The sequence below is a fragment of the Hordeum vulgare genome, chromosome 7H, assembly GCF_904849725.1.
Source record: "Hordeum vulgare subsp. vulgare chromosome 7H, MorexV3_pseudomolecules_assembly, whole genome shotgun sequence".
NCBI lineage: Eukaryota > Viridiplantae > Streptophyta > Magnoliopsida > Poales > Poaceae > Hordeum > Hordeum vulgare.
Window position 1 is genome coordinate 615331035 of NC_058524.1, and position 27963 is coordinate 615358997.

Consider the following 27963-nt stretch of genomic DNA (forward strand, 5'->3'; position numbering starts at 1 on the left):
CACAGGCAACCAAACACACCCTAAGAGTAGCTCCCATTGAAAATTCAAGACACGAAATCCGCAATGCGCATACAAGATTCATCGTCGTCGTCGTCGTCATCATCCATCTACAGGCAAAACATAACTCCCAAGACACTCTAATACAAACCTGTCGAATGGCCGTCCATTTCGCTACCCTCTGCTACCACTACTACAGCTACCGGAATGAAAAACTAGACAAGTTCCAACATGATTGCGCAAGACCAGGAACAACAAAATGTAAAACACAAGAGGGTCATCAACTGAAGGAGCTCCATAACATGTGGATGAAGTAGCACGCTCCCAACCGTCAAAACTAGACAGTCGATCTTCTTGCTCTACAGAATCTTGAAGAGGATTCCTCCATAGGTGGCGAAGAAGGGGGCGAACACGAGGGACTCAACCGCCATGAGCTTGATGAGGATGTTGAGCGAGGGGCCCGAGGTGTCCTTGAGAGGGTCCCCGATGGTGTCACCGATCACGGCGGCCTTGTGGCAGTCAGAGCCTTTCGGGCCCAGGCTCTTTGCATGCTCAGATGCGCCAGCCTAAAACAAAGGAAACCCACAGTTAATCAATTTTGGCAAAGGTCTTCCTGACTAATGAGTGTTACTGAAGTAAAAGGATTTTTACCTCAATGTACTTCTTGGCGTTGTCCCATGCACCACCGGTGTTCGATGCCGAAATGGCAATCTGCATAGAAACAACACAGTTCTGAGTGAAACATCACGTATTTATGAATGCAACATCCAGCGAAAATACAATGCCAAGTATAATCCCGAAAACAGAATGTTCCACAAACCTGAACACCAGAAACCAGAGCACCGGCAAGGACACCAGAGAGGGTCTCAACACCAAATAAGGTCCCAACAATGAGTGGTGTGAGCATGACAAGAGCACCCGGTGGGATCATCTCCTTGATGGACGCATCAGTGGAGATCTTCACACATGTCGCATAGTCGGGCTTGGCGGTGCCCTCCATGAGCCCAGGGATGGTGTTGAACTGCCTCCGCACTTCCTCCACCATCTTGAGAGCCGCACTTCCAACACTTTTCATGGTCATTGCAGAGAACCAGTATGGGAGCATGGCGCCAACAAGGAGCCCAATAAAGACATTAGGTGTCAGGACATCAACGGTCGTGATCCCAGCACGGCTCACAAAGGCACCAAAGAGAGCAAGGGACACCAAGGCAGCCGAGCCAATTGCAAAGCCCTACAGGTGAAGATCATGGTAAACAGAATCTAGTAGTTTGAAATGAAATTTGTTGAAAGAATTATGACTGAAGAAATATTCGGTAGAGTATTGAAGTTACAGCGGAATGCACTTCCTTGAATGTGATATAAAGGTCATTCAGCTCTCAAATCAAAGACAGCAAACAAGTTAAGATTTTATACCTTTCCAATGGCAGCAGTTGTGTTTCCTGCAGCATCGAGAGCATCAGTTCTTTCACGAATTCTGTGGCTCATGCCAGCCATTTCAGCAATGCCTCCAGCGTTGTCACTGATAGGGCCATAGGCATCAATGGCAAGACCAGTAGCAATTGTGCTGAGCATTCCAAGAGCAGCCACAGCAACACCATACATCGCAGCAAGGCTGAAGCTGAGGAAAATACTGAAGGCAATGGCAAAGATAGGGATAATAACTGATTTGTATCCCAGAGCAAGACCAAAGATGACATTGGTAGCAGCTCCAGTTCTGCAGGAATCGGCGACATCCTGCACAGGACTGAAATGGTCGAACTGTCAGGAACTTGAAACTCACGATGTTGATTACAGCAACTACTAAATATATCGCCAAAATTGCAAGTACCTGTATGCATTGCTTGTGTAGTACTCTGTAATGAATCCAATGACTAGGCCAGCCCAGAGACCAACAGCCACACACAAAAATAGTTGCCTGTAAAATTTAAGGGGAGGTGAGATCATGAATTTAATGAGCAAGGTCTGAACAAAATTATATAAATAAGAATTAGAAAGATGGCGATACCAGCTATGCACAGTCTTCTGGGCACCAAAGTTGAATATTGTGAAGGTATATGGGAGACCCAACCAACTGACTAGTGCAATGCCAATGGTCATCACAGCAGTGGAGATTATAAGCTGCCTTTTTAGGGCAGGCTCTATTTGATCTACCTCCTTCACCTCAAAGAAATCAGTTGCAAAAAGAGTTGTTATCAAACAGGCTATTATACCCACTGAGCTGATTAGGAGTGGGTACATCATGGGGGTGAATTCATGGTTAATTCCAAAGGAAGAGATTGAGGCAACAACAAGAGCAGCACAAGATGACTCGGCATAGGAACCAAAGAGATCTGAACCCATTCCAGCAATATCTCCAACATTGTCACCAACATTGTCTGCAATGACCTGTATGAAGGAAGGAATGATCAAATTCACGTACAGATAAAAAACGCCTATCAAAATATTAGTACTCTGCTCGGCAATAGAAGATAAGACACTTACAGCTGGGTTCCTCGGGTCATCCTCAGGGATGTTCCTTTCTACTTTCCCAACAAGATCAGCACCAACATCAGCAGCTTTGGTGTAAATCCCACCGCCTACACGGCCAAAAAGAGCCATGGAAGAACCGCCGAGACCATAACCGGTGATAGCCTCGAATAGACCCTCCCAGTCATCACCATAATAAAGCCCAAACAGGTTGATTGCAACGTAAAGAACAAAAAGGCCACTTGCAGCAAGAAGGAAGCCCATCACGGCACCAGAGCGGAAAGCGGTGATGAACGCCTTCCCAACACCCTTCCTTGCCTCGAGAGTTGTCCTGGCATTCGCATAGGTCGCAATCTTCATTCCAAGGAAACCAGACACAAGAGAGGTGACCGCACCTAGCACAAAGGCAATTGTGCTGAAGGCAGCATTAGCAAGAGCAGGCTTGCATGTCTTGCCCACGCTGTAATGGCAAGGCTGGCTCTTTGTGCTGAACCCCTCGATGGAGCCAAGGAAGACGAAGATCAGGACCGCGAAAATGGTCATGAATCCTCCGGCATACTTGTATTCAGTGAAAAGGAAGGAGGTTGCTCCTGTTTACAAGCAAGCAAGAGTAGTTAGACCACAAATGCATATACAACAAAGGTAGATACTGAACATTTTCAAGAGGAAGAAGTTTATCAGTAATAAAACATGGACGCAAATACAAAATAACAAAGGTGGGACCAATGGCAATGAACTGTGGCGCACATCAGCTCCAAGGTGCTGTGAACCATACAGCAATCTGTCAGCAAGGAATGCTGGCCTTTAATCAAAAAAAAAAATGACCTTGACCTGACCCAACACATATTCTTAGATAATACTTAACCCTATTTTTAGTTAACCCTGTCAAGATCTTAAAACAAACTTATACTCCCTCTGTACCTAAATAATTGTAGTTGGGAAGATCATTAATAATATAGACCAGCTAACAACAACACGGGAGCCTTGTGCAAATACAGAGTACTAAAATCAGCAACACCTAACATTCCTCCCCAACTGCCTTTGCACGAAACAGTGATGAGCGGGGCAAGAACATCGGGCCCAACCATGTGCGCTCCTAGGATTCCTCCAAGTTAACAAGCATAAACATGAATATGCATGTGCGGAAGCTAATTACAGCATGCTACAATAATGCGGGTACGCAGAAAATTCGTCGCCTTGCCTTAAGATGGCAGCTGGGAGGACCGCGGTTGCAATAACGTGTCCTCTTCTTCATGCAGTTATAACTTATCCTATCTACGAATCTATCCCTGCAGGGCAGCTGGGCTTTGTAGTGATCGGGACCTCACTTCTCTCTCAGGCAAGAACACATCACTTGTGGAGTAGTCCTCTTTTCTTTTCGAAGCTGAACAATAATAATAATAAAAAACTTGTGATTTACAGTGTCAACCATCCCCACAGGCAGATCTGCATCCCCACTCGTTCCCACGAGAAATATCTCCAGGGAAGAAAAATCCTGTCGGGAGCGACGGATGGTTGGTTAATTAATTTGACCACGATTAGCGCACGCTGAAGCAAGGATTATTATAACGCGTGCTGCGCAAAGCGGGGACAATCGATACTATAATGTCTGCTGGCAGTCGCAGATCCACCCCTAAAGCGCAGGGTGATGCTGGGATAACAGTCGATGCAAGTACTTACATAAACAAGCACAGAATAAATTCAGAAACAACAGTGAGACTCGGTGAAACAGCAGTGCAGAATTACGAATCCATGCATCAAAAGTATGAAATTGTTGATGCACAACGCATGAAAATATGAAATTACTGCTAGACAAGACACCATCTAGTATGCTGGATTAGGATGCTACCTCACACGCTACGCGCCGCGGCGGATTCGAACAGGCAAAGTAAGTTTCTGACCGGCAAGCCGCAAGCGAACAAAGCAGTCAAACCGGCAGAGAAACTAGTATCGGCCGGTTCCTGCGCGCTCGGAAGGCCGGAGCCCGCGCCGACATGGCCGAGATCTACCTGCCCAACATCGGATCGATTCGATCCACGCCCGGCCCGCCGGCGAGCGGAGCGCGAACCAGTAGCTACGACCGCCGAGAAAGAACCGTGTGTGGGGGGGTGCGTGTCTCACCTTCGGAGATGGCGGTCTGGATCTCGGCGCACTTGAGGACGACGTTGTGGTCGTTGAGGCCCTCCTCCTCCTCGATGAGGTACTCGGTGGCGCCGTCCTTGCCGCCGGCGGCGGAGGCCGACCCTCCCTCGGCGCGCGGCTCGGGGGCGACCTTGACCTTGGAGACGAGCACCCACTGCAGCACCGCGAAGGCGATGCCGACCGCCGCCGCCACCGGCACCACGAGCTGCGTGGCCAGCTCCGGCAGGATCGCCGCCGCCACCATCTCCGCCACTGAGATCAGTACGCTGGCTTCGTCCCGGTGGTTCGTCCCGTTCCCCCACCTTCCGCGGAGGATTAGGTAGCACGAGAGAGGGGAGGGAGGGATGGAGGGAGGGAGGGAGGAGACCGGAGAGGAGCGCAGGTGAGGGAAGCGGCGGTTTTTATAAGCGGAGCGGAGAGGAGAGGGAGGCCGGGAGTGGGGAGAGGAAGAGGACGGAGTGTAGGCGGTGACGTGGAGGCTTCACGAGGGCAGTTCCGTGATTCCTGGGGTCTTTGGCCTATCCATCTATCTTCTGTTTCAACTTCCTCCCTGGTCAAGAGGGTGAAATGAACCTTCCTCCGACTCAATCAGGATCTTGAATCTTCTATCCGTTTTTTCCTTCTTTCATATGCTCCTGGTCAAGAGGGAGTGCAAGCTTTGCTCTGGATAAAAACGTAGTAGTGAAAAGAGAATGTCCTGCATATTTTGCGTTTTTCCGACATTGTTAATTAGCGGTTGAAAGTCAAGTTGTTGTTGCTCTGGGTTTCTCAAGGCGGGCGGCGGTGGTCACGCGCCGTTCATAAAAAGGTCAGGGTCTTGGCTTGATGCCTTGAGTGACTTGCAATGAGGTGGATTTTTCTTTCGTGACGGACGACGCTTTATTTGCAATGGGAAGATGCGAGGATGGCGTGTATGGTGTGCATGCGCTATACTGTATTTGGCAGTTGTGAAGGCAAATAATGAATGACAGCTGCGAGGTCGTAGTAACGCCGGATAGTTGTTGACAGTTGTTGGCCTGATGCACACATACGATGTTTTGACTTTCGTAGAAGGAATCGAGGAGCAAACTAGTCCATATTAGTTGATCTCATGTTGTTAGCGGTTAAAAAACATAAGATTCGTTTTCTACTTAGTATCAGTGATTATGCGTTGTTCACTCCAGGCTTATAATCTTGGCTTGACATCTTGAGTGCCTCACAAGGAACTAGGATTTTCTTTCATGTTGAACGGCACGTTGTTGGGGCCAGATAGATGTGGGGACCCCATCGGTCTTCGGACCTTATGACTCCAGAGAATGGGAGAGCGACGATTATGAAGAAGAAGCAATAATGGATGCCAACAGTAAGGTTGTAGTAACACCTAGCTTTCTTTGTCGTGACCCTTCGGATAGTTGCTGACAGTTGTTGCCATGACGCATGTAGACAATCTTTTGACTTTCCTAGAAGGAAGTGAGAGCAAACACAGTCATATTAGTTGACATTATGTTCTTGGCTGTTAAAAAGCATGTGATTGGTCTGGTGCTTAGTACCGGTGATTATGTATCGTTCACCCAAGGGTCAAAGTCTTGGCTTTGGCGTCTCGATACACCCAAGGGTCAAAGTATTGGCTTTTGACGTCTCAAGTGTATTGACAGTGAGTGGGATTTCTCATCCATGGTGGACGATGCATTGTTAGATATGGGAAGAGGTGGTAACTTTGCCGGTCTTCAAACCTCACATCTCCCGTGAGTGAGAGAGCGGCGGGTGACGTGTACGCGTTATACTTGGTGGTTGCAAAAGCAATAATGAATGCCATCTGCGAGACCATAGTAATGTCTGTCTTTCTTTGCCGTGACCCTTCGGATAGTTGGTGACAGTTGTTGGCATGACGCGTATAGAGGATCTTTTGACTTTCGTAGAAGGAACCGAGAGCAAACACAATCATATTAGTTGATCTGATGTTCTTAGCCGTTAAAAACCATGTGATTGGTCTGGTGCTTAGTACCGGTGATTATGTATCGTTCACCCAAGGGTCGAAGTCTTGACTTTGGCGTCTCGATACACGCGAGGGTCAAAGTCTTGGCTTTGACGTCTCAAGTGTATCGAAAGTGAGTGGGATTTCTCATCCATGGTGGACGACACGTTGTTAGATATGGGAAGAGGTAGTAACTTTGTCAGTCTTCAAACCTCACATCTCCCGTGAGTGGGAGAGCGGCGGATGACGTGTACGCGTTATACTTGGTGGTTGCGAAAGCAATAATGAATGCCATCTGCGAGACCATAGTAATGTATGTCTTTCTTTGTCGTGACCCTTCGGATAGTTGGTGACAGTTGTTGGCATGACGCGTATAGAGGATCTTTTGACTTTCGTAGAAGGAACCGAGAGCAAACACAATCATATTAGTTGATCTGATGTTCTTGGCCGTTAAAAACCATGTGATTGGTTTGGTGCTTAGTACCGGTGATTATGTATCGTTCTCCCAAGGGTCGAAGTCTTGACTTTGGCGTCTCGATACACGCGAGGGTCAAAGTCTTGGCTTTGACGTCTCAAGTGTATCGAAAGTGAGTGGGATTTCTCATCCATGGTGGACGACACGTTGTTAGATATGGGAAGAGGTAGTAACTTTGTCAGTCTTCAAACCTCACATCTCCCGTGAGTGGGAGAGCGGCGGATGACGTGTACGCGTTATACTTGGTGGTTGCGAAAGCAATAATGAATGCCATCTGCGAGACCATAGTAATGTATGTCTTTCTTTGTCGTGACCCTTCGGATAGTTGGTGACAGTTGTTGGCATGACGCGTATAGAGGATCTTTTGACTTTTGTAGAAGGAACCGAGAGCAAACACAATCATATTAGTTGATATGATGTTCTTGGCCGTTAAAAACCATGTGATTGGTTTGGTGCTTAGTACCGGTGATTATGTATTGTTCTCCCAAGGGTCGAAGTCTTGACTTTGGCGTCTCGATACACGCGAGGGTCAAAGTCTTGGCTTTGACGTCTCAAGTGTATCGAAAGTGAGTGGGATTTCTCATCCATGGTGGACGACATGTTGTTAGATATGGGAAGAGGTAGTAACTTTGTCAGTCTTCAAACCTCACATCTCCCGTGAGTGGGAGAGCGGCGGATGTTGTGTACGCGTTATACTTGGTGGTTGCGAAAGCAATAATGAATGCCATCTGCGAGACCATAGTAATGTCTGTCTTTCTTTGTCGTGACCCTTCGGATAGTTGGTGACAGTTGTTGGCATGACGCGTATAGAGGATCTTTTCACTTTCGTAGAAGGAACCGAGAGCAAACACAATCATATTAGTCGATCTGATGTTCTTAGCCGTTAAAAACCATGTGATTGGTTTGGTGCTTAGTACCGGTGATTATGTATCGTTCTCCCAAGGGTCAAAGTCTTGACTTTGGCGTCTCGATACACCCGAGGGTCAAAGTCTTGGCTTTGACGTCTCAAGTGTATCGAAAGTGAGTGGGATTTCTCATCCATGGTGGACGACACGTTGTTAGATATGGGAAGAGGTAGTAACTTTGTCAGCCTTCAAACCTCACATCTCCCGAGAGTGGAAGAGCGGTGGATGACGTGTACGCATTATACTTGGTGGCTGCGAAAGCAATAATGAATGCCATGTGCGAGACCATAGTAATGTTTGTCTTTCTTTGTCGTGACCCTTCGGATAGTTGCTGACAATTGCTGGCATGACGTGTATAGACGATCTTTTGACTTTCGTAGAAGCAACTGAGAGGAAACATAATCATATTAGTTGATCTGATGTTCTTAGTTGTTAAGAACCATGTGATTGGTCTGGTGCTTAGTACCGGTGATTATGTGTCGTTCATCGAAGGGTCAAAGTCTTGGCTTTGGCGTCTCAAGTGTATCGACAGTGAGTTAGATTTCTCATCCATGGTGGACGGCGCGTTGTTAGATATGGAAAGATGTAGTGATTTCATCAGTCTTCAAACCTCGCTTCTCTCGAGAGTGGGAGAGCGATGACTTTCATTGAAGGAACTGAGAGCAAACACAGTCACATTAGTTGATCTGATGTTCTTAGTTGTTAAAAACCAAGCGATTGGTCTGGTCTGCGAGACCATAATAACGCCTGACTTTCTTTGTCGTGACCCTTCGGATAGTTGCTGAGAGTTGTTGCATGACGCATACAGACGATCTTTTGACTTTCATTGAAGGAAGTGAGAGCAAACACAATCATATTACTTGATCTGATGTTCTTAGGTGTTAAGAACCATGTGATTGGTTCGGTGCTTAGTACCGGTGATTATGTATCGTTCACCCAAGGGTCAAAGTCTTGGATTTGACGTCTCAAGTGTATCGAGAGTGAGTTGGATTTCTCATCCATGATGGACGACGCGTTGTTCGATATGGGAAGATGAAGTGACTTCGTGAGTCTTCAAACTCACATCTCCCGAGAGTGGGAGAGCAGCCAATGATGTGTACGCGTTATACTTGGTGTTTGCGAAAGCAATAATGAATGCCATCTGCGAGACCATAGTAGTGTTAGGCTTTTTTTGTCGTGACACTTCGGATAGTTTGTTGGCAGTTGTTGGCCTGATGCACATGGAAGATGTTTTGACTTTCGTGGAAGGAACAAAGAGCGAACACGATTATATTAGTTGATTTTATGTTTCTAGCTGTTAAAAACCATGAGATTGGTTCAGTGCTTAGTACCCGTGATCAAAGTTGTCAGAATCGTGACTCAAGTCTTAGAATCTTACAATCTTACGATCCAAAATAGCCCCTCCCATTCTATGATTTTGCTCATAGAATCTAAGTTTCTACGATTCTGATGGTTAAGATTCTACGATTCACGATCCTAGCAACGGAGGTCCGATCCGATTCAGAATCGCGATTCTGACAACTTTGCCGGTGATTACGCGTCGTTTACCTAAGGGTCAAAGCTTTGGATTTGACGTCTCAAGTGTATCGATAGTGATGTGGTGACTTTGCAAGTCTTCGGACCTCATGCCATGAGATTGTTAACGATTGGAAATTAAGTTGTTGTTTTGAGAGGTTAACGACGATGTTGTCCGCATTTACCAAAGGGTCGAAGTATTGGCTTGACGTCTTGAGTGCCTGACAATGAGCTGGGATTTTCTTCCATGGTGGACGGTGCGTTGCTGGCAAGGGGAAGATGCGGGGACTTCGTCGATCTTCAGGCCTCACGACTCGCGAGAATGGGTGGGCAGCGGATGGCGTGTATGCGCTATACTTAGCAGTTGTGAAGCCAATAATGAATCCAGTTGTAAGACCGTAGTAACATTGTAGTTGTTGACAGTTGTTGGCATGATGCACATAGACGATGTTTTGACTTTCATACAAGGAACCGAGAGCAAACACGACCTTATTAGTTTATATAATGTTATTGGCGGTTAAAAACTATGAGTCTATGAGATTGATCTGGTGCGTCTTACACTAATGATTCAAAGTTTTGGCTTAACGTCTCAAGTGTCTCACATTGAGCTGGAATTTTCTTCCATGAAGGAAGGCACATTGTTAGCAACGGGAAGATGTGATGACTTCGTCAGATATTCGAGAGAGCGGTGGATGGCGTGTATGCGTTATACTTGACGATTGTGAAAGCAATAACGAATGCCAGCAACGAGGTCATAGATGTGGCCTTGGGATGGCATGAGACTCATTTTCCAAGATGGATGTCAGATTGAATATCGGAGCCGCTTCCATTGGTCTTGATTTCGAAGCAATCTCAAGAGGAATGCGTGAAGTCTTTGCTGAGGTTGATGTCAGGTCGGACCCCCAAGGCGCTCTCCATGTTTTTGATGTGAGGCCAAAGTGAGGAGGAGTGTGAGAAACTTCTTCTGGACGAGATGTTAGATCGGTTAGAAACTCGCGACACCGGGTAACCCAATCTTGATGTACGATAGAATTTGGTAATCAATGGAAAAAATTGAATTTTTTTACTCACCACCACCCACCTTGTTGCTAATGTCAAGGATCTAACCGACATCCTAGAAGGTCATGGACAAGACCGATGACATGGATATACATGACATTTGGCGTGAATTTCAATCACATCTCCCACTATAATGCTAACATTATACAAATGGTAATATTTGACGTGAGTTTCAATAGCCGCATACACTACACTATGATACCATAATATTCCATTCTTACTAATCTCGTTAACTTTGCTAGGTGTAAACAAAGAATGATTGTTCTCCCTATGAATTCTCGGGCTAGTACGGTAAGAATCGCTAAAACAAAATGAGCTATATCCATCTGCATGCGTTCCAATTGTATCCCTCTATACAGCTTCTAATGTGCTCCCTACGTCCCGTAAGAGTGTTTTTACACTATACTAGTATCAAAAATGTTTTTATATTATAAAACGGAGGAAGTATGTTTAAGCGGTCAAAGAAATTATTTGGCAGCATATATACATAAAAGCCAAATAATTAATCTGCCAACTGGGCAACTGAATAAATATACAAAAGTTTATAAAAAATTGAAAAGTATCGATTTGATAGTGAGCTGGATAGTTGTGGCTACAAGTCAAGTGGATGGATATTAGGTATGAGCATATATCGCTTGCCCTACTACGTAATTATTTTCTCTTAGATAAAAAGCAAGATTCTATATAAAAAAATGAGGTCGAAATCCATGGCCTTCATGTCATTGTGATGCATTAAGAAACAAGATAATACATGTATAGTAAGAGCATCTACAACCGGACCCCTCAAATAACCCATCATATGTCCGCATACGCGCCCAATCAGTGACCGGACATGAGCGAGAAGGAAAAAAGAATGATCCAACCGGATCCTCATATCGTCCCTATATGCACAGGCTGTCCACGAACCCTAATGTCCATCTCAAATATGGGAAGGATATGAGAGCTTGCGAACGCGTCCGATCAGTCCGTTACATAGGACGCGACCCCACCCCGAACCACCTTTATCTTTTCTTTATTAATTCTTTTCTTTCTCTCTCTTCTTCTCCATCAATCACGTGCAAGTGACCGGACATATGAGAAAGAAAATGAGGGATGTGGTTGCGCGAATGGATAAATAAAAGACACGTTCGGTCATTGATCAGGCGCGTCCGCGGGCGTCTGAGAGATCGAATTTGTAAGTTCCGACGGTAGATGCTTTAACGAATTGTACCTCGACCAGTTGGATCAACATGAGCAAAAGGCATGAAAAATATACCTTTTGGCTAAATCGAAGGCAGGAGAAAGGCACGTATATTCACCGAAGACGGACTAGGTGAGCCACTACATCCACATGGCACTCCTCTCTTCATAATTATGCTTGCTACTAGATCACACTGTTGAGAAACTAATTTCATTAGTCGTGGTGTTAAGATAATGAGTACGTGTAGTACATGGTCACATGCTATATTGATCATTCTTGTTAGCTTACTAAATGAGAGTTGATGGTGCTCGTATGCACATCGCCTTTTTTTTAAAAAAAAACCTCTAAAAAATAATATATTAACGAATGGAGACACTCCCAATTCTTTCAACAAAAAACTATTTAAAATAGTAACATTTGTTTTCATTCCCCCTAAAGCTGGATCTAGCATGTTACTAATCAACCCTTTTTTAATGAATCGTGCCTTAAGAGGCTGCGTTTGAAAAAAAAAGTCTCTACAAAACTTAGGCATGTTTTTTTGCTTGCTACAAAACTCTTTTTTTTTTTGCGGGTTGCTTGCTACAAAACTCAAAATAAGCGATGCGATAACTGAGATACTGAAAATGCCGAGCCGTTGAAAATGATTTAACATGAACTTGTGTATGCTTTTTTTTTTCTAGCATAACATGGCTGCACGGGTAAGTATTGTTAGTAATAATATTATGACTGGGACTTAGATGATCTGTGCTCAGTTACGATTGGGAGTAGCATTCTTTCCCTCTATTTCTATGTTTTCTTAAAAAAAAATCTTACGAATTTTAAAAAAAATAAAAAATCTTACATCGCTGTTCCAGCTATACATGCATGGTCCTTATTAGTAGCCTAACAGCCTGATTTATGGCTTCATCTGCATGGTCTCTGCATTTGTTTTGTTTCTGTCATGTCTACATTGTTTGCACCTGGCAAAGTAGGTCACAAATCAATGTCGGTGCCACCTTGTGCAGTACCTCAAATCCGTGTGCATTTGCAGCATTTTGGAATGCACATGCATGCATGCACGTATGGATTGGATCCATGGAGGAGTAGCCAATTAGAGCTGTATCTTTTTTTTTTGAGCAGAGTACAATCGAAGTCGGTCACATACACGAGCATACACTCACCCCTATGAATGCACGCACGCAAACCCTACCCCTATGAGCATTTTCGAGAGACTAAACCGGCACATCATCTTGAGATTGACGAAGTTGCCACTGACGTCTTCGTTGTCGACGGGAACGTCTCCTTAAAGTTGTATCTAGCATGGTACTATTTCAGCATTTCTTATAGCAGTGCCCATGTCTTTGTTTAAAAAAGAACAGAGCCGATGTCAACAATAAATTAGTTGTATATCTCATAGGTAAGTACTACTCCCTCCGTCTCATAATATAGGAGCGTTTTTTTACACGAATATAGCATCAAAAACACTTATATTATGAAACAGAGGGAGCAGTTAATTATATTATGAATGAATGGACAGCTGCATGTGGCCAATGCTTAGGAGAGAGCAAGACAGTACAGTGGACAACGATTTAATACGTAGCCGATCACACAGCGCAGTGACGGTGATCACTGTCTGTCAAATGAGTTAATTAGTTGAGAGTGGCTGCCACTGGTGGGTCTAGAGGAGACATCAGCTGCATCACTGGAATAGAAACACTTGTCCTAACATTAGGTGGATCTAGGTCCAGATATGTGGCTAATCCGTTCAGATCATAACTGAAGTCGGGAACATATGTCTGATGCCCAGTGATCTTGCCAAAGCAAGATGACCATCAAGCATTTCTGATGGGTATAAAGAGTATAATCCGTGAATATAAATGCTTTGGCTTTAGTATATGTGCTCCTATTGATAAGTAAGCAAATCCGGTGAGGGAAATATGTAACTTTGGAACAACTATTGAGGACTTGAACATTTTTAATAAAAAAAGAGCATTGATATATTATTACCTTCGCTCAGTCAAACTATACCTTATATTTTCTCCCGCAAAGGAAAAAAACGACATCTTATATTTTGAAACAGAGGTAACGAGTAATAGCGGCGCAAGAAGGGAGCATGGCAGGATTTCCACAATAAATGGACTAATAAGGAAGAAATGGGATCAAGAAGATTGATCCCATATTCCCATTTGCATGTGGGCAGATGCTACTCAACATGTGAATGTCCAACTCACATTAACACAGAGTAATCAATCCCGGGCCATGCTAATTCATCTACAAATTCATATGGTGCACACTTGTCCAAATCAAGATGGGTTTCTCGGACTCACCCCACCATGGATGGTACGGCAGACAGGTCCACAAGATATTTTTCCCTCTTAATCTGATCAATTTGCTAATCTTTTTCTTGTCTTACTTAATGGTAGGTGAGACCATTGATGTTGACAGTGATGCCCTGTCTACTTTCTAGATTCATGGGAGCAACACACTTCCATCACGGTACTGCCTACACTTTAGTCTCTGCAAGGGGCAATAAACAATAGATACAGATGGTACATACAGCACAGAATGACAGAGAAGTTTGATAGATTTGGACACTACAAAAAGGTAATCAAGCTGCAACAGTTTAGGTTAAGATCTGCAGCCATACTACCCAACAGTTACCAGGCAGCTTCCATATGATGCAGCTTAATTAAACAATCTTAGGATCTGGAGTTGAAGCCTAGAAGAGTAAAATAACCAACCAATTCCAGCTATTACTGTCGTGTTGTCTGTCGGTAAGAAGCCAAGAGGCAATACAAGTGACATGTTCTTAATTAACCCAGAGGAAAATAACAAACCAATTACTCCTATTGATGTGCATTGTCAGTAGTGCAGCAAGTGGCCTCAAGGGGCTGCTTGGTGCAGCTAAAATACAGATTGCACCAATTACTCCATCTCCTTATCATCATAGACTTCACTGCTGCAAGTGGCCTTCTCTTTTGATAATATTCCGCTCTATCTTCCCAAGAACATATTCCAACAGAAAGAAGAAAGGATAGTTTGGGATGCGCGAAAGAAGGACAACAAATTCCAAATATCCCGTATAAAATACCGAAGACGACATCCCGCAGCTCGCAGAGGCTAGCACGGACCACCGGGAAAGATCACGGTCCCGGGCATCATGGCTCGCGTTAACTGTGGGAGTCCGACAAATAACGGCGAAAACGAACCGGTTTCCGCGCTCGAGAAACAAGCAACTTGACAAGACACACACACACACACGCAGAAAAAAATATCCAAACGACAGGAGGCAAATAATGCAGAAACTCCAAACAGTGAAGTTTACAAGAACATGTATATACACACATATATCTTGGGTGCATTATCCAGCAGGAAAAAAGTGTGTGATTCTTAGGGTGGAACATATCACCTCAGGCTTTCATGCTCACCCTCCCAAGGTGTGATCTGGTTCAGGCTTTTCCTGCCCCCCATTGATAGGCCTTATCCTTCCCCAGGCCAATGGAGGACACAAATTCACATCCCCTCTGTTAGGTGGTGAGTGTGACCAGCTGTGTGCAGTTATAGTGAGAGGGATGCAAAGCTTGTTCTCTAGCAGAACATGTCCTGTGGCTCCATCTGGTGACCACATGGTGCCCAACTGTCAAACCAAGGAGGGCTTTCAGCGCATAAAATCCGGTCCCTAGCTTACTTCCAGCTTGTCATTCAGAGGGGACTCTAGTCCTAGGCGTATATTTACGCGGTTATTATGCTATATGGACTTTGGTCAGGTATGGCTGCAGAAAATATGATAATTTCCTGTAAAACGGTTGAAATTGATTATCGCTGCAGGTTCGGAGCACGTGTCAGGAGATTGATATATTCAGGTCCATTTCATAAGAGTTATATATAGTGTTCATGTCAAATTCTGCCTACTCCCATATGACTAGACTACACTAGATGGACACCAAGTCATGGTGATCTATTTAATGCTTACAAAAATATGGGGAGGGAGATACCAAGAAGGGTAATCACATTCAGAAGCCTCCCTTATGATTAGATAATTTCCCTAATTACGGTCGAAATTGATTTTTGCTGCAGGTTTTAAGGCACGTGTCAGCAGATTGACCCGGTTCCATTTCATAAGGATTCTACACCATTCATGCCAAATTACACATACTCCTATATATGACTAGACTACAAAAGTATAAGTGTGTTACTTACATGTAGCCTCTAGATGATGGACAGCAAAGTCAAGGGTGATCTACTTAAACAAAAGCAAAATGGTGAGGTATCAAGAAGGGTGATCACATTTACACACTCTTTCTACAATAGTTAAATATAAAGCGCTAGGAGAGGCGTGGACGTCTGGATCTTACACCGCTCTTCATGCCTATCTGTCTAAGCTCCCGAGCATAAGGTCATTTTCAGCATCCAGAAAAGGGGTGCACATATCCAATGGAGCTGGTGGCAGACCAAACTGTATTCTCTCTCTGGGAGATATGCACACATGTCCTAAAGATACGGTCATCAGAAGTCTCTCTTATGATTAGGCAAAAAAGGTTTTACAGAACTGCCAAGGAATCAGTTCCTGGTCACTTTCGTACTTTGTAATAGGTTCCATATATCCTATCGATTTCCGGTCACTTGTGCACTCTGTAACAGGTACCATATCATGCTATCAATCTGCTAGGGTATAGACTAAGAACCAACCAAGGTGACGCGCAACCGTGTTCCTACGAGCGAGACATGTCATCTTCCCGAACTAAAAAGAACAGCGTCTGGAATGCATCATAGCAGATTGAAGCTCGTCTGACCGACCACACAGCCAGTATCGTCTATAAATGGAGAGAGAGTCAAATCCATACCTGAGAAATGCTATCAGCAAACGAGTCCTACATAGCCCTGGAGAAGAGTTCAACCATAAGCCTGCCCTCATATCTGTGTAGTTGAATACATCTATTTGCATTCAGATAGGTACCTGAGAGGATATCTACTTGCTCTCCTTCCATAGCTTGATGCCTTGATGGAGTTTGTTATTGACCATAGGTCAGCATCAGGAATGTCTCTACCCATAGTCAATGACTCGCTCAACAAGGCATCAAATCAAATATTCAAACGGGTAAAAAGATTTGACACACTGACCTCGATGTAAGCTATAAATACTGGTTGACTACTTCAGCCAGGTGTTTCAGAAGGTTCTCCATTACAAACCTATTACATCTTACAACACATTAAAAGTGGGTAAAAGAGTTTACACCTTGTCCCAGTCTCCCAGGGAAAAAAATAATCTGACTCGAGCATGAAGCAGTTTATAGTACACTTAAACAACATATTGTTCCCATGTTCTACATCTAGCTGTTTGCCCTGGCTAGCAAGCCAGAAAAGGATGCAGGTGAGTTCCTCATTTGTTCTTGAGCTTGCTTTATCTCCTCCGGATCTTCAAGTACAAAACCAACAGAAAGTCAGGAAGATATAGGAGCGAATTCAAAAGAATCAGTATTGGTTGAGGCATATATATCACAGATCATTAAACTATATAACACCTTCTAGTTTCTGCAGTATGTGTTTTGCATAAATTATAGAGCTGATTAGAGAAACAAACAACTATGATTGTAAGCGTCGCTGCTATAAAACCATATAGTATCAAAACGAAACAAACAACCCGGCACAAAAGCATTTAGCAGCAAGCGACAGACTGTAGATACAACAGCTGAAAAGGCAGCTACAGTGTAGTGCATATATTGTAACAACGAAGATTCAGATACACTACATACAAATGAGCACAGGTTGCTTTTATCTATTTTAAAAACATTATTGCCAAACATGTCATTTCATGTTACTGTTAATTGTGAATGGACTCAAACTATAACAAATGGAACAGGATGGGAAACATCACATGCGCAACAAAGTTGGATTTTATATCTTGCCGTATAAGCTTATAAGAGTTACGTGGTGCAGAGAACTAATTAAGCATGAAGGATTTTATATCTTGCCGTATAAGCTTATAAGAGTTACGTGGTGCAGAGAACTAATTAAGCATGAACCTTGATCTGCTAAGCTTCTACTTGCTTAAGATACAAACATGAAGCTTCTAGTTTTTTCTTGCATGTAAAAGGTTTGAAATGTGTTTATATGTCACGTACCTATGTTCTCCATCATCTTGGGCATAACAAAGACCATTACGACCATAAAACCGACCATCATACCCATGGGGCTCTTCAAAAGTGACAAAATGTTGAAAGGCTCCCTCATCTGAGGAAAGTAGATACAGACACATATGTTGGTTAAGAAAGGATTTGATAGAAAATAGATACTGATACATATGTTGGTTAAGAAAGGACTTGGTAACAACAAGCAGTAGGAAACAGGTTAACAATAACTATAGCATTAGACACCTCATAGTATTGCTCTTCTTTCAGAGGTTCCAAAACCAGCTCATTTAGGACTCTTCTGTTCTCAGTCAATGCTGCTTGAATATGCCCAGGATTCCTGGCACTGATGTCCACTCGAACCTATCACACAGCAGAATAAAGAATACACTGTTTAGTGCCCATTCTGCTCATATTACAATGAAATTTTCTAATGAATACTCACTGGTGAGAAGAAGTAGCCAAGTGAGGAAACTTCGATCAAATGAGTCCCAGCAGGCACGTTGTGACTTAAGGATATTAGGTCAAGGGGTAACAATAAGCACAGGATGATCTGCTAACATTGCCCATGGGCTGCCAACAGTGAAACATTTATACAAACGCAATAAACTACTCCCTCCGTTTCTAAATATAAGCCTTTTTAGAGATTTCAATATGGACTAAACGTATTTTAGAGTGTATATTCAGTTATTCACCCATTTTGCTTCATATGTAGTCCATATTGGAATCTCTAAAAAGGCTTATATTTAGGAACTGAAGGAGTATAACAGACACATAATGACATCGGAAAATTCTTGACATAGCACTCCCGCAAGATTCACTTCCATCTTTGTAGAAAAGAAAAGCATCCTCATAAAAATGGACGATTCAAAACAATGATGCATGAAAGAACAGACCAAATTGATTTGATCAAAATAAAAGCAGATTTCCCCTCATAAGAGAAGTCGAAATAGAATTTGGAAGGGCCTGGTATAACATGTTTCTCATAGGATACAAAGCAAAGTAGCCGTCTGGCCTGGCGAACGTAACTTTCTGACCACCATTAAGTATCACTTTCGTGTTTGATGTCTTGGCTGGAAGACCAAAGCCCCTTGCAGCTATAAGCACAACAGATAAAAAACAACATCAGATGGACCTCATGGGAGAACATTAGCACCCTTCAGCTCCACAAATATTGAGAACTTAATCTCCATGTGCAGTTCAAGAAGCAAAATGCAAGGTCTTAGATCCTAATAAGTTACTTGGATACAAAGAAACCAACATAGTAACCCGCCTCAGTGATTCACAATGAGCTGAAATAATCCGGCACCGAAAAACCCGACGTGTTGCTCGCATGCTAAAAATGCTACCAGGAAGACGATACCGAGAACTGGTCAAAGAAACAAGATGCAATGTTCATTCCTCAACGCGTTTTAAAATACTCCCGGTGTTGGCCAAGAAACATTGGCTTTGGAGGCCCGTGTCAGCACATTTGCCCAAAACAAACAAAGGAAAAGAGAGAGGCACTTTGATTTGCCATGTGGACCGGGACGATTCCCCCTTTCCCCTCTCTCTACGGGAGGCTACCGAATAAGCAGTTTCCTGCATGCATCTGTTGATTGGTTCTGTTACTTCACAACAAAAGGACGCAACATATAAACAGCAGCCACAAGACAATCCCAACTTGGTTCAGAATCGAAAGATGAGCCAGGGTAAAATCCGTCACTACTATGCAATATATAGCACACCAGGTAAGCAACGGCGGAGTTGGGACGAGGAAACGGTTCAAAGTCCATGGTAGCATGGGCGGCGACACACTCGGCCCTGCTTGGATCAAGCGTCCATGCACAGACCCCGGAGACAGTTCCAGCAGATTGGCCCGGTCCGAGCATGGAGCCCCAGATAAACGTCGCGCGCGTAAGCTACCCGGATTGTGCATCCTAATTGGGCACCGAGCTAACACGGACGGGATCCGATCCCCGGCGACCCAAAAGTACCGACTGGCGCAACGGCAACACGCGTCCATGGGGGGTATGGCACTGACCTTCGATCTTGATGCGGCCGGCGATGGTGTGTCCCTCGCCGGATCTGCGTCCACAGGGCGAGACGAGAGAAGGGGTCAGCTAAGCCGATCGGATCGGATCGGAGAGGAAAAACGGGCGGGGACGAGGGGATGGCCTACCCGGGCTGGTCCGCCGCTGCCGCGGGGCCGAGGCACGCCGCCAGGACGGCGGCGAGGACGATGAGGGCGCGGATGGGGCTCATCGTCGCCGCGGCCGAGGTCGCCGTCGCCGTCGTCGTCGTCGCGCGAGCACGAGAGCTTTCTCTTCTCCTCCGCCTGCTGTGCCGTCCGTCTGCTTCGAGGAAGCAGGCCGCGACTGAAGGAGCCGTCCACTTCGCTTGGGCCTGGATTTCATCGGGCTCTATTCGAGCCGGCCTGATCGGCGGCCCAGTGCCGGAGCCTGCCACGCGGGTCGGGCCATCGGGTGGGCCCCGCCATCAAGCACCCTGGGAGCGGGCCGGCGAGTCCATCGTCTTCTCCCCACCCCATCCCTTTCTTTGAGCCTTTTCTCAAAACAAAAATCCGTTTCTTTGAGCCTGTTTGAAACAGTGTGCTTCTTAAAATTCAGCTTCGTTTCAGAAAAAACAAATTAAGGGTCTGTTTGGGACTGCTTCAATTCATCAAAATCAGCTTCACTTCATCAAATTCATTTTGAAGCAGTTTCATACAGAAGTTATAGCACTATCAAGAGAATGTTTGGCTTTCATTTAGCTCCAGCTTCAAGAATAGAAAATTTGATAGAAATAATCTATTTGATTGGTTGAGGGGAAAGAAATGAAGGGGTATCCACTTACTGGTGGCAGTGATGAAGTTGTACCACAGATTCTATTTTTTTTATGAAACAACATATCGTGGAGCTATCCCGTTTGACTTATCTTTTCTGAAGCAGAGCTGTCCCAAACAGGCTCTAAATGGGGTAGCTTCACGATATGCCGCTATGTAAAAAAACTAGAATCGAAGGTACTACAATTTCAAAGTTTTCATGAAGGTCTTCACAGGGTGTTCAAAAAACTCTAAAACCTGAAGTCGAGGAAATTATCTATCACCGCCATCACTACATGGATATCCTTTTATTTCTTTTCCCTCCACCAATCAAACAGGTTTTCTTCATCGAATTTTCTATTTTTAGGCCCAACCACGGAGCCAACGCGGGCCGGGCAGGATGTGGATATGCTCCGCGCCGCGGGAGTGGGCCCGGACGTCATCGGGCGGGGCCCGCGCAACTACCCCTGACGCAGGAGTCCGCCCCTCCGTCGGTCTGCCAGTGTCACACCCGTCGTCTTCTTTCCTCCACCAGCCTTGCTTGCTCACCCCGGCCTCCCTCCCCGCCACACGCCTCCGACGAGGCGACGACGCGGCCACGCCACCACCACCTCCACCACCAGTCCACCACCCCCTCTCCCCGCTCCCGCTCCCGCTCCAGCGCCTCCCCGCCCGCTCTCCAACGCGTCCCCCTCCCTCCGCGACGGTAAGCGACCCCCCCTGCCCCCGTCCCCCCCTCTCGCGCCGCCCGTCTCCGGCCCCTCTCGCGGGGCGGGGCGGGTTGACCGGATCACGCGCGTGGCGGGGCTCTTCGTTATTAGTTTCGTGTTTCCGCGCGGCGTGGCGGCGCTGCTGGTTGATGGCAGGGCAGGCCCGCTCGATTGGACCAGCGCCGGGCTGGCAACCAGCGGCCGATCCGCCGGACTAGCGTCGCATTGATTCGGCGGCGCGGCGGGGGGCACGCGCCATCTTTCGTTTCAGCATCTCGCAGGTTGCTGTTGACAGTTGACTTCGACTTGGCATATATAGATGCAGACAGTGATTGTTAGTTGTTTGACGACTAGTGAGGAGCTAGCTAGCACCGTTGGTTCCGGTTCACATCGATCCGCCGGCGGCCTCGCTCTAGATCCACAAGCAGAGCCGTGATGGTGTCGAATCCACGACACCTTGCACGACGCCGCGGCTGTTTGTTATTTCTTTTATAAATCATCTTGCACGATGTCAGCTCTATGTCGGCCAGCCATTGGTCAGATCACACGAACCTCATACGTGCTCTGCTTGCAGTTGGGTTTCCAGGCTGAGGGCTGCATCCGCGTTGCTCTGGGCCGATGAGGGGGCCGGGCTTTGTGGCGTTATCGTTGGCCGTTCTGCTGTGCCTGGTTAACGGTGCCTACTCTGGCCGCACGAGCTCCTATGTGCGCGCGGAGTTCCCATCTACCGATATGCCTCTGGATAGCGAGTGGTTTGCGGCTCCCAAGGGATACAATGCGCCACAGCAGGTATGGAACTACGCTAATAGATGCTAGTGGTCTGGTTAGGTGCTCACTGCTTGTTCTGCTGTCAGGTTCATATCACACAGGGTGACTATGATGGAAAGGCTGTTATAATATCGTGGGTCACCCCATCGGAACCTGCGCCGAGCCAAGTGTTTTACGGTAAAGAAGAGAACCGCTATGATCAGAAAGCTGAAGGGACAATGACAAATTATACATTTTACGACTATAAATCTGGATACATACACCATTGCCTAGTTGATGGCCTTGAGGTATTTTGATAACCTCTTTGGTTTGCTTTATATTTGTATGAAATTTATTTCCCTTATTACTGTTATGTTATGATATATGTTCTGCCAAAAATGGGAGCTCAAGTTGCAATGGTTTTCTCTACTATAGATCATTTATCTGGTTCAAGAGTGCACATATCCAAAATAGCCACCATTCAAAATAAATTTGCCATCGTTTCATAAGAGATGTACTTTACTGTCAGCCATTATGCAAAACTGGAGTTGGCCAAAGAATGGAAATCACCAAATTTCAATAGCATTGGGTTCTTCTATTTGGACATCATATCCACTAGAGAAATTTATTCATCACATCTTCTGTACCTGTGGACTGTGGGCGTAGCATCCTAGTTCATGAAGAACATATCTGTTTGTACCTACTCTTGTACTATACTGACAACCATTATACAAAACTGGAGTGGCCAAATGAAAATCACCAAATTTCAACAGTATTGGGTTCTTTTATTTGGACATGATGTCCACTATAGAAATTCATTCATCACATCTTGTACCTGTGGACTGTAGGCGTAGCAGCCCAGTTCATGAATAAGAGTTCTGTTTGTACCTAATATTGTACTGTTCTTGTTTGGGCAAACAATAATTTGCTGATGCAAAATTCTAATTACGTTTTTGGTTTGCAGTACAACACTAAATATCATTACAAGATAGGTACTGGAGATTCAGCTCGAGAATTTTTGTTTCAAACACCTCCAGCAATTGACGCAGATGCATCATACACATTTGGCATCATAGGTTTGTCTTCTGTATTTTTTTTGTCTCGTAACCGTCTTGCATTACTATGGACCTCTACAGCATCTTCTGTAGCTAGGGTTCTAGGGTGCTTGAGCAGGCAATTCAGCTATTTAGCTCTAAGTTCATTCTTTTCACTTTACGCATATGCACTACTGTAACATTTTAGTTCAAGTAACCATAATCTGTACTCAACATATATGTGAGATATAGACCTAGTAGTCATCGACTCAGGCAATTTAATCTTATTTTTCTGGCTCTATTTTGCTAGGTGATCTGGGGCAAACATTTAATTCTCTATCAACTCTTCAACATTATTTGAAAAGCGGAGGAGAAAGTGTTCTGTTTGTTGGGGATTTGTCATATGCTGATAGATATCAACATAATGATGGTATTCGTTGGGATTCTTGGGGTCGATTTGTTGAACGTAGCACTGCATATCAACCATGGATCTGGAATTCTGGAAATCATGAAATAGAATACAGGCCTGATCTGGTATGTTATGATGTTATCTCCTTATGTTGGCAAAATTTTGCTACTGAAAGCTCAAAATGTATCTACAAGACGAAACTGATTGACAAAGCCGTTGGCCATGTTTCATGCATCTACATTCTTTTCTTTTCTTTGCAATATACTTCTATTGAATCGGGAATAGTGAACACTGTCCATTTCATGAACCATATTGCATATTCCCATTATTTATGAATTACCCTTTGGGAAGCATAGTGTCCTATTTGTTTAGATTTAGCTGACAAACAATGTTGGTTGTAGCTGACAAGCTGCACAATTTTGATTGTGTGGCTCCACATACTATCAAGGCTATATGCTTTAGAACCTTAGCCTTTTGTGTTCAGAACAGCCTCATGTTTCCCTTGAACTTTTAATCAGCTGAGCTTAACAAGTCTTGAGCTTTTGCTTTATCGCCGTCTCCAAAGGATCATGTCACACTTGTCACTTCTCAACTCTGCCCTATTCATATTTCATATTTCAGGGAGAAACTTCTACATTTAAGCCATATCTGCATAGATATTCAACACCATATTTGGCATCAAAGAGCAGTTCCCCAATGTGGTATGCAGTCAGGCGTGCATCTGCTCATATTATCGTGCTCTCGAGTTATTCTCCTTTCGGTAAGTTCCTTCCTACTTGCTTTGTTGGGTTTCTGCCATGGAAGTTTCTGATAAAGAACAAGAATGTGATTTTCGCAGTAATGATTGGGGTTTCCAATTGCTTGGACTTCGTCCAAAGCATGGGTCAAGCAGGGTAAAAGTCAATAATATTGTCTTATCATGTTCTTAATGATACAACCAATAATGTAAATACCAGAGAAGTTTAGACTCATTTGCCTTTTGGCTTGCTGATACATTTGAAACTTTTACCATAGCTGAAAACACAGCGATAGAAGTTAGACACCAATAGAAGTAGGAAATAACACGTTCTTTGAAACTTGTGGTTCATACGAGTCGTAGTACAGGGATTGGGTTCACACTATTACCATGTTTTCAAAATTCCTATGTAAATGTCAATCCTGTATCCTAATTGTTTTGGGTCTGACAATTTTGATATGAGATGCTATGCATATATACCAACACAAGTACTAATCTTTGACACCGACAGGTGTTCTGACCATTATATATTATATTTTAGAAGTGTGCATGATTTGACAGCTGAATGTTCTTTTCTGAGTCTATACGCTTGACAGTTTTGTCAAATATTCCTATTCTGACACAAGTATGTTTTACAAACTTGCATATGGTTATTCTATAGTAAAATACACTCCCCAATGGATGTGGCTGAGGGGTGAACTCAAGCGTGTGGACAGGGAGAAGACACCTTGGCTCATTGTTCTCATGCATTCTCCCATGTACAACAGCAATGATGCACATTATATGGAGGGCGAGAGCATGAGGGCTGCCTTTGAGCAATGGTTTGTCAAGTACAAGGTGGACTTGGTGTTCGCAGGTCATGTCCATGCCTATGAGAGATCGGTAATCTCTTCAGTTCATTCTTGGGCCAACCTCCTTCCTGATGAATAAAATTGCTGAATTTGGTCTGGAATTTTTACATTTGATCATTCATACTAGTTAGAATTAGATCGAATCATTCAAGTTTGTCGGTTCTACTGTAAGAGGTCTGTGTGTTGGTTTCTGATCATCTTTCTCTATGTGGGTTGCTTGCAGTATCGTATATCCAACGTCAACTACAACATAACATCGGGGAACCGGTACCCGGTGCCAGACAAATCCGCTCCCGTGTACATCACGGTCGGTGATGGAGGCAACCAGGAAGGGCTCGCCTCGAGGTGAGAAGACCACATTAACCCGAAGCAAACCGACTATTGATCAGTCTCTGTTTATCACGCTCCTACCGATGCTCGCTCGTCGAACGTTGCAGGTTCAGCGACCCGCAGCCGGACTACTCCGCGTTCAGGGAGGCGAGCTACGGCCACTCGACCCTGCAGCTGGTGAACCGGACGCACGCCGTGTACCAGTGGAACCGGAACGACGACGGGAAGCACGTGCCCACGGACAACGTGGTGTTCCACAACCAGTACTGGTGAGCGCAGCAGTTGATAGTTCATTTACAAATCTCCCACAATGAGCCTGGTGTGGCAGTAAATGGTTGCTGGCGCGTCCCTGATACGACGAAGCCCGTCGCCGCCCGCCCGCTCTTGTGTTCTGACGCCGTGTTTTGGGTTGGTGGTCGTTTTGGCAGGGCGAGCAACACGCGGCGCAGGCGGCTGAAGAAGAAGCACCTCCGGTACGAGAGCCTCGAGGACCTCATGTCCATGCTCTAGGAGCCTCCAGCTGTTGTTACTACGTGATACTGCAGAAGAAGAAGGCTTTCAGTTTCAGAGGCCCCGGCGGAGTAGCGGCTCTGCTGCTTCGCTTCGCGGCCTCGGTCGGCCGGCGGATCGACCTCATGCCACGGAGACGGAGGCACACGTAGTAGAAGCCTGGGCATTTCATTCTTGCAGACTGTGTATCAGTATTACTTTACAATGAACACGATCTGTCATTTACTATAAAGGAGAACACGATACGAGAGGCCGTTAGAATTCCAGCCAGCTGCACTGCTTAAGTTAAGTGGATACATTCGAATAAGTCCGTCCTGGAGATGTGCCTTGGATGGATCCATCTTGTGGGATTTGATGAATACTGGTCTTCATTCATTTCGTTGTGGCGGGGGGCGTCCCGACGACGACGAAAGGACCATTTGTCTCTTTGATTGGACGGCGACGGATCAGCCTGGACGTCGCCGTTGTGCCCCCGGTTCGGTATGGAGCTGCCGGTGCTCGTCTCGTCCGTCTAGGTGCCGCAACCTACAGCGCGTGGGTTGGTTGGTACCGAGCACGAGTGGCATGCACGAATGCCATTCTTCTTCTTTTTTTCTTTCTGTTTTTGCGGGTGAATGCCCTTTTTTATCTTTCCTATTTAACGGCATCTTTGAGACGGACCTTAAACCTCTTGTAACGGTCCCGATCATGGTAGTCATCTAACACGGTTCTGTATCGGTCCGCGAGGACGCAATTTCCACCGCAAACCAAAGTCAAATATGAGGAAGGTTTGCGGGAGTCCGGACACGAGAAACGCTGCTATCTATCCCCGTGCCCATCTAAAAGGAAGATGGATCCCGCGCTTTTAGAGCAATGCACTATTTCGACGCCAAAATCTCTCACTTCTCTTCCTTCATTCTGAAAGTGCGTTATATCGACTAGAGGGGGTGAATAGAAGATTTTTAGAATTTCATCACTGAGTAAATTCCTTTTGAGGAAATTCCTCACTAATGACTAACTCACAGCGGAAACAGTAAAGGATCAGAAGTGCAAAGTTTCACAACAACAATTTTTTTCAGAGTGAGAAATGTGAAAACAGATTGCACAGTGAGCAGGCACGCAGAATACAGATAAGGATTAACTGACGTGAAGAATTTGGCAAATTCTTCAAACAGTAGCAGTGAAAGTCATCAACACATAATACGAGGAAAGTAGGGAGTTGAGGAATTGGAACCCGTTTCTCAGTGAAGACAGTCGTTGATGACCCAGTTCCAACTGCTGTGACAGTCGTACATCTGGTCTGGAGCGGCTTGGTATTGAAACCAAAGGACACACAGTCCCTACCGTGTTCTCCTTGGGCTAAGAACACACAGTCCTCGCCCAACACTCGTGGCAAGTCTTCAAGGCAGACTTCCAAACCCTCACAAACTTGGTCACCCGACGATCCACAATTAACTGTTGGAAAGCTCTAGACCATGACGCCTAACCGTCTGGAGGATGCACAGTCCTCAAAGGTAAAAGACTTCAGTCCCACAGAGGAACAACTTCTTCAGTGATGCTCAATCACTAGGTTTGGTTTGTGGTTTTGGTGTATGGGGTATTTCCTCACTGATGAATTACTCTCGAAGACTCTGAGGAATTGGGTTGCTCTTATGACAAGTGTCAGATTCTAACGGAGCAGCCAACCAGCTAATGGTTGTGTGTGTGGGGGGGTGGCTATTTATAGCCTGGGAGCATCCCGACATGATTTGACACTAATGCCCTTAAATAATATGACCGTTGGAGTGGATAAGACCAATGACTTGGCGTGGCTATCGAAACGGTCGGAACCCTCAACTGTAAGAGTCCTCATGTCACTCGTATTCCTCACTTGAGGCTTTTGATAGGATTAGGCTTGGGTTGAGCATCATGAGGAAATTCATTCCAAAGTGTAACTTCGACCTCTTTAACAGTACAGTGTTCCTATTACTCAAATGCGAAGAAAATAAATCAGAAAGAGTAAGTCTTCATGCTTCAAATTCTTTAAAGTGATTTTCTTCAGGACACACCGAATT

General features: G+C 45.0%; 3 protein-coding genes across 3 annotated transcripts; 1 reads left to right on the forward strand and 2 right to left on the reverse strand.

Annotated features, from left to right (window-relative positions):
* Nucleotides 1-21: 21 nt before the first annotated feature.
* LOC123412296 (pyrophosphate-energized vacuolar membrane proton pump) lies at nucleotides 22-4989 on the reverse strand. Its single transcript, XM_045105253.1, has 8 exons — nucleotides 4585-4989; nucleotides 2479-3053; nucleotides 2003-2382; nucleotides 1826-1912; nucleotides 1411-1741; nucleotides 818-1228; nucleotides 649-708; nucleotides 22-563 (listed from the first exon to the last, which is right to left on the reverse strand). The coding sequence occupies exons 1-8, from the start codon at nucleotides 4847-4849 to the stop codon at nucleotides 357-359; spliced, it is 2316 nt and encodes a 771-aa protein (XP_044961188.1). The 5' UTR covers nucleotides 4850-4989; the 3' UTR covers nucleotides 22-356.
* An 11790-nt stretch (nucleotides 4990-16779) lies between these two features.
* On the reverse strand, nucleotides 16780-20130 carry LOC123411337 (ER membrane protein complex subunit 7 homolog). Its single transcript, XM_045104269.1, has 7 exons — nucleotides 19962-20130; nucleotides 19824-19867; nucleotides 18795-18897; nucleotides 18246-18309; nucleotides 18047-18163; nucleotides 17795-17903; nucleotides 16780-17088 (listed from the first exon to the last, which is right to left on the reverse strand). The coding sequence occupies exons 1-7, from the start codon at nucleotides 20042-20044 to the stop codon at nucleotides 17003-17005; spliced, it is 606 nt and encodes a 201-aa protein (XP_044960204.1). The 5' UTR covers nucleotides 20045-20130; the 3' UTR covers nucleotides 16780-17002.
* Nucleotides 20131-21099: 969 nt separating this feature from the next.
* LOC123411339 (phosphoenolpyruvate phosphatase) lies at nucleotides 21100-26237 on the forward strand. Its single transcript, XM_045104270.1, has 10 exons — nucleotides 21100-21309; nucleotides 21888-22102; nucleotides 22168-22368; nucleotides 23025-23136; nucleotides 23405-23628; nucleotides 24125-24263; nucleotides 24901-25121; nucleotides 25314-25435; nucleotides 25528-25689; nucleotides 25849-26237. The coding sequence occupies exons 2-10, from the start codon at nucleotides 21932-21934 to the stop codon at nucleotides 25928-25930; spliced, it is 1434 nt and encodes a 477-aa protein (XP_044960205.1). The 5' UTR covers nucleotides 21100-21309; nucleotides 21888-21931; the 3' UTR covers nucleotides 25931-26237.
* Nucleotides 26238-27963: the final 1726 nt, after the last annotated feature.